We start from the raw sequence: 5,808 nt of genomic DNA, 5'->3' as shown, positions 1-5,808 counted from the left end.
AAACAAAAAATTATTAAGTAACTGTATATTATTTTATGCCACATTAGCGCATGTAAGCTTATGCTTACTTAAACAAACAAAAACACCTGAACTAAGCGCTGCTTAAATTAACACATATACTTAGGTTATATATACATATGTACATTTAGTACAGCGCGTTCCATTGGAATGTTGACTAGCTGGATTTGGTACTTAGTCTTCATTGATTACAATCAATATACATAAAGACGTACATTCTATAGCATGCATACGTACAATAATATAGCGATATGTGTGTATCGCACCATATAAATACATAAATGCAAGCATGGATATATGTATACTGATATATGTATGTATGTGTGTATATAGGTGAGAGGTGAGCACAACGTGTTTATGTGCCTATATAAAGATCACGATCTCATATTCATCAAAGAAATACCAATATGTAGATAGTATGATAGATATGCTCTTATTCCTGTTGCCTGACTGCCAAGCAGGTATGTGTGTGTTTTTCCTTCAATTGTGCCTTACTCTCATTCATCTCGATCGGCACGGCTCTCAAGATGAACTTTTGAGTTGTGATCGAAGCAACATTCAAAAAACAAACACGATCATATGTCTGTATGCACATATGTATATATGAATGATCAGCTTATTTATTAGCCTAGTCATGCTCCAATCATGCTCATGACTTTCGAGCGCTAAGCGAAGTTCATTCTTTGTTCCGCTCGCTTTGTTCATAGCCTATGATTAACTGTATAAGTTGCACTCAATTATAAGATTATGTATGCATGTGTATATGTGTGCATAGCAGGCCATTGATCGATGATCAGAACAGAGTAGATCAGCCAATGCTGTTAATGAAATGGGATTGTAATTAATTGTGTATGAAGCGCATATTCTTTATAAAAAATATTTTTGAAAACAAAATACAATATTTCAAAATATCACAATTAAAAAGTTATCCTCAAATATTCTCAAACCTTTTCTTTTAACCCTTTATCTTACATTTTAAAATTCTAAAGAAAACAAAGTTGCAAAAAATGTCGAAAACACTACTAAACACCTTGCCTTTGGCTTACTCACTGCTCGCTAAGTGATCCGTGATCGGATTTCACTTTCCATTGTGAGCATCTGCACACACAAGCAAGCGATTATTCAATTTCCTTTTCAGTTGCTGATTTATTTTTAGCAATCATTTATATTTAACAAGAAAATATTTGAAAAATGCATAAATGCCGCAGACAAGTGGAAGTGGCAGACTATAACGTCAATAGCTGGCGCGTTATATGTAAAGGATGTGCATATGTGTTTGGTTTATTGTAAGTAAATGTATGTACATATTTCGTAAACATTTCAACACATGCGGAATGAAAATTATTGCAGATCAGTGCAAATGTAAATGAAAAATTGGCAAAAAAAAATGCGACTTGCTGCAGTACAGTGTTTAATATAGAGTAATTGATGTACGCTAGTAAATATTTCCAAACATTTTTCTTTATAAGAATTAATTATATATGTACATTAAAATTTTTGAGTTAAGATTTTTAGATTATTTATTTTTAATTATCAAAATTTTCTCAATTTATTTAATTTGTTTAAATTTCACTAATACTACTTTTTTAGTTGTTTATTTATGTGTAATTAATAAATATATTTTTGATTTTATTTTTATTTATCTTCCGTTGCGCTCTTGTGACTTGTCTTCGGCGCTGTTTGTGCAACAGTTTTGAAAAATTTTCCTACAACACCTACGCACAGCCAGCGAAAGTCTCAACGCCCACAACAGAATGACTACAATACCAACAAAAAACAAAAATAATGACGTGGACTATGTATTTCTTCAACAAACAAACGATTGCAAACATTTAATTATTATTTGTTTTCTAGCTACTAAAAAAGACTAGGGTGCGACGATTTTTTCATACATTATTATTATTTTTATATATAAGAAAAACTTCCTGGTATAAATGCAAAAAATACTCGTTTAACTTAAATTTTAGAAAGCCCTAAAATTATAATTTAATTCAGCACAAAATTTTTTACTCTAAAATTAAATTATATAAAAAAAAATTTACTTAAATGCGCCACCCTAATAACAGCATATTTATTTTTATTTAGGCATGTAGGCAGTTTTTTGTTTTTGTACGTGTACTATATTTTGTTGGCAGAAAATTGTATTTGATTGTTGTTGTTGTTGTTGTTAAGATGCTGTCTTTAATGTCTAGACTAAAATGACATTTAAATAAAATTAAAATTCATCTACTTTATGATTGTCGTGTGCGCTGCCGAAGTGTGAAACGGTAGCGACGCGATGGCAATTAAATATTTTTCATGAAAAATAAATAATAATAAAGGCAGAATGCCCAATATCAAAACAAAGGCCAATTGGCAACAAAATGGAGCAGGCACAAATACATACACATGCACATACATAGTACATGTATGTCTGCAATCTGATATTGTTATTGATGGCGCTAAAAGGAAGGGAGGACAATTTTAATTTTCACGTTATTGGTTTCAATCTAAAATCAGCGAACGTGCGGCAGATACGTAGACTGATTACGACCTTTATTTATGATGTTGAATACTTTTTAATACATTCTTTTGGTATATTATTATTGTGAAATTAGCTAAACCAATTAACTTGTAGATACGTAGACTTAAATACGTACATACATACATGTGTATGGGTTATCAGCGCAGCATTTTTGTACGCCTTGATATGGCGTAATTTTGAGATATTTATAGATTAATATCAGCGTACAGCCAATGCAAGCAACAAACTGGATAAAGCAAGTTAACAAGTAAATAATACACTCGAGATAATAAAAAACAGACAAAAATACTTACATATATAAAAATATAAGATTTTTCTTGTGAAAATTAACATACAAAATAAACAACATATTAAAACAAATAGATACACACACACACACTTTAGCAWTAAAGATTGCTAATTTTATAACGTTTTTTTTTTGCGAATTTTCGCATTTTCTTTGAAATTTTGTACTGACGCGTAAATATACACATGACTACAAACATATGTACGTGTGTCTGCGGCTGTCTGTTTACATTATGCGCACACTGTGTGCTGGCTGACTTTAGCCTGCTTATCTTATAATATTGTAAATAGCTGGTGTGTATGTATGCGATGTAGTTATATATATATTTTTGTGCTTTCTTTTTTTTTGCATTTCTACCGGATACATTTGATTTAAGTGTATAGCTTAGCTTATTTTAGCGATTTTTTTCGCGCGACTGCAATGCGCAAAAAGTGCAAAAGACGCAAACAAATTTTTGCGTATTTACCAAAGTTCAACTTGTTATATTCGTAAATTGCGACAAATTAAGGATACGTGAGTAACGTAAGCAATATAACACACTGACGCATATAAGAAAGTAGCTTGTTATTTCAATGTTAAACTGCGTTGCAAAGCGCACTATAAATTAAGAAATTTTGACACATTTTTCTTTGTGTTACACTAGTCGCGCATACCGTATTAATTAATAAATTGTCTGATTGTTACTTTAGAAATGTGTTGCGTTTATTGCACTTCTTATTAGCAATGAAATGATCGCAATATTTACGCTGCAATCGCATGCTGCACGCTTTAGACTGCAACAGCTTACAGCACGTCACCCACTTCCCAGACAAGCAAGCAGTGTAGAGCAAGGATTTTTCCCGAAGCAAAAAATTACCTGAAACAGCTGTTGTTGCAGCTTTTCCATCTATTTTATGCATAAACTCGTTTATATATAAGTTGTAGTTGTTGTTTTATTTGTTGTAAGCACTTTTTGCTGTTTGTGATTATTGCTGCAACACGCAAAATACGAATTTTTATTAGAAGAAAGCCAAAGACGTTTGTTTTAATGAGCACAAAAAAAAACATATAAAGCAAAGCAAAGGCAAAAGCAAAGGAACTATCGGAATTGTCAGCATATGAGCGCATGGAGAAGTCGGCGAGTGTATTACTTTAATACAAATGTATTTTATTTGAGTCTCCATTTATTTTCAAACACACAAAATATACGCGCCGTTTAAATATTAACACTATAATAAGAGCAAGAGCAATTAAAACGCGTAAAAAAGTTTACTATTAATGGCTGCGTTGTTTCAGCTTTGCGAATTTAAGGCGAGTAACTAGTAGTTGATTTCTTGCACAAACCGTTCGTGAGTAAAATTTTTTTTCACTTTCACAGTTACTACAGTAAATTATGAAAAGTCAGTAAAAACATTTAATGCACGAATTACTTGTATATTTTCATATTTTTTCTTAAACAACAAAGCAGTTGTTGCTGGCATTATTATTTGCCAACGCAAACAAATGCTGAAATTTCAAGCTGCCATTAAATAATGAATTTCTTGCCGAATTTGATTAAGCACAACCTTTGCGCTCGTCACCGTGTTGTGCTGGCAAAATTTGTACGCACACTCGTTAGTCCACTACTCACCGACTCACAAACACACACACACACACGCTCTCACCACACTCTCTCTGGCGGCGCTAACCTTTGTGAGCGTTTAAAAATTATTTGTTGCTCCAATACACCACCACCACCCCCTCCAAGTAACGACGCACCATAAAGCGAACCAAAACAAGCGCTAACATTGACAACTTCACAACGTAATCCGCATAAGCAACCCCAGTAGAGTCCGGGCATTGTATGTACCCCCCTAGTAACTTAACAACAACAAAATGTATAAGTATTAGCTAAGCGTGAGAAGAGCGCTCACAAATACTAATAAAAAAAACGCGGTTTATTGAAACAACTACAACGCATTGCGTATGCCCAAATGATGGGTACTTTTTCAAGTGAGCCTCCTATGATATGATCTGCTTTATGGCGGAATGACGACACACGTTAATACAAACATACGCAGCGGCTACGTAACAGCGTACATATGTATGCAATGAAAAGCACGCAATGGCAGAATGTTATGACATAACCGAACAGGGGGGCTGAGTGGGTGAGCGGGGTTGGGAGCTATACATACGCACAATAAATATAGTACATAATACGAGTTGAAGTGAAGCTAGCTAGCAGCTGTTGGTGGCGAAGAAGGCTGAAAAGGGGTGAGCCACTGCACGCGCGGTGCGTGAGTGCCACAAACAGACATACATACAAACGTGCGTGCGTATTTATATGTATGCTGTATATGCAACGGGGTACAAATTCCAAAACAATGCGACTCGGTCGAGTTGTAGCGAGTTGGCTGAAGAGAAGCCGCAACACAAAGGCAACATGGCACTAAAAATGCCATAAACTAACGGCGGCAATTATGATTAGTGGCGTATAGCTGATGAAGGGTATAAAAGCGTAAAAGTATGAAGTCTATATAATTTGCAATAGTAAAAGCGTGTAGCATATATCTTATAGTTGACATGCCAATGTATTTGTGCATGACGAGCCAAAAATTCTTATGGTAGTATCCGTTGCTGATGGTGAGGAATGAGTTAAAGAAGGGTACGTGTATGTGTTTTTTTTTTACAAATAAGCAGAGGTTATTTTTATTATTTTTAACTACAATTCGCTATTCGGCTAGAGTTTATCTGCTCTCTGCTTTTCATTTTTCAAGTGCGTCAAATAAATATAAAAAAGCATTCATGTGTATATAGGTATGTATTTGGACATATAAATGTGTACTTCAACATTATACAGCTCTGTGTAGGCATTTATGATTTGCGTAAATGCCCAAAACTACAGGGATCGTTTACAGAGTGTGGTCAGGATGTTGTAAAGAAAAGAGGGGTGGATTTTACTATATATGCAATATTAGTTGCTTTATGCGTACATAAGTATTTTTTTTTATATCTGATAAAT

The 5,808-nt window shown here is 33.8% G+C and overlaps 1 protein-coding gene across 5 annotated transcripts in view; it reads right to left on the bottom strand.

The window, feature by feature from the left end:
* Nucleotides 1–5,808, bottom strand: part of LOC108976794 (3-phosphoinositide-dependent protein kinase 1) — a 47,709-nt gene that overhangs the window by 31,897 nt on the left and 10,004 nt on the right. The window contains exon 2 of one of the 5 annotated variants that reach the window (XM_018946129.1): nt 3,685–3,799. The exons of 3 other annotated variants lie outside the window; for them this stretch is intronic. In XM_018946129.1, the coding sequence (XP_018801674.1) occupies nt 3,685–3,714 (30 nt within the window). In that variant the 5' untranslated portion in view covers nt 3,715–3,799. Of the gene's footprint in view, nt 1–3,684; nt 3,867–5,808 lie in introns of those variants that run through there. One more of the 5 variants, XM_018946131.1, reaches the window with a different exon arrangement.

This window comes from Bactrocera latifrons, unplaced genomic scaffold (genome assembly GCF_001853355.1).
Source record: "Bactrocera latifrons isolate USDA-ARS-PBARC rearing strain unplaced genomic scaffold, ASM185335v1 scaffold_8, whole genome shotgun sequence".
Taxonomy (NCBI): domain Eukaryota; kingdom Metazoa; phylum Arthropoda; class Insecta; order Diptera; family Tephritidae; genus Bactrocera; species Bactrocera latifrons.
Note: the sequence above shows the minus strand (reverse complement) of the source record. Positions and strands in the feature narration are given on the sequence as shown.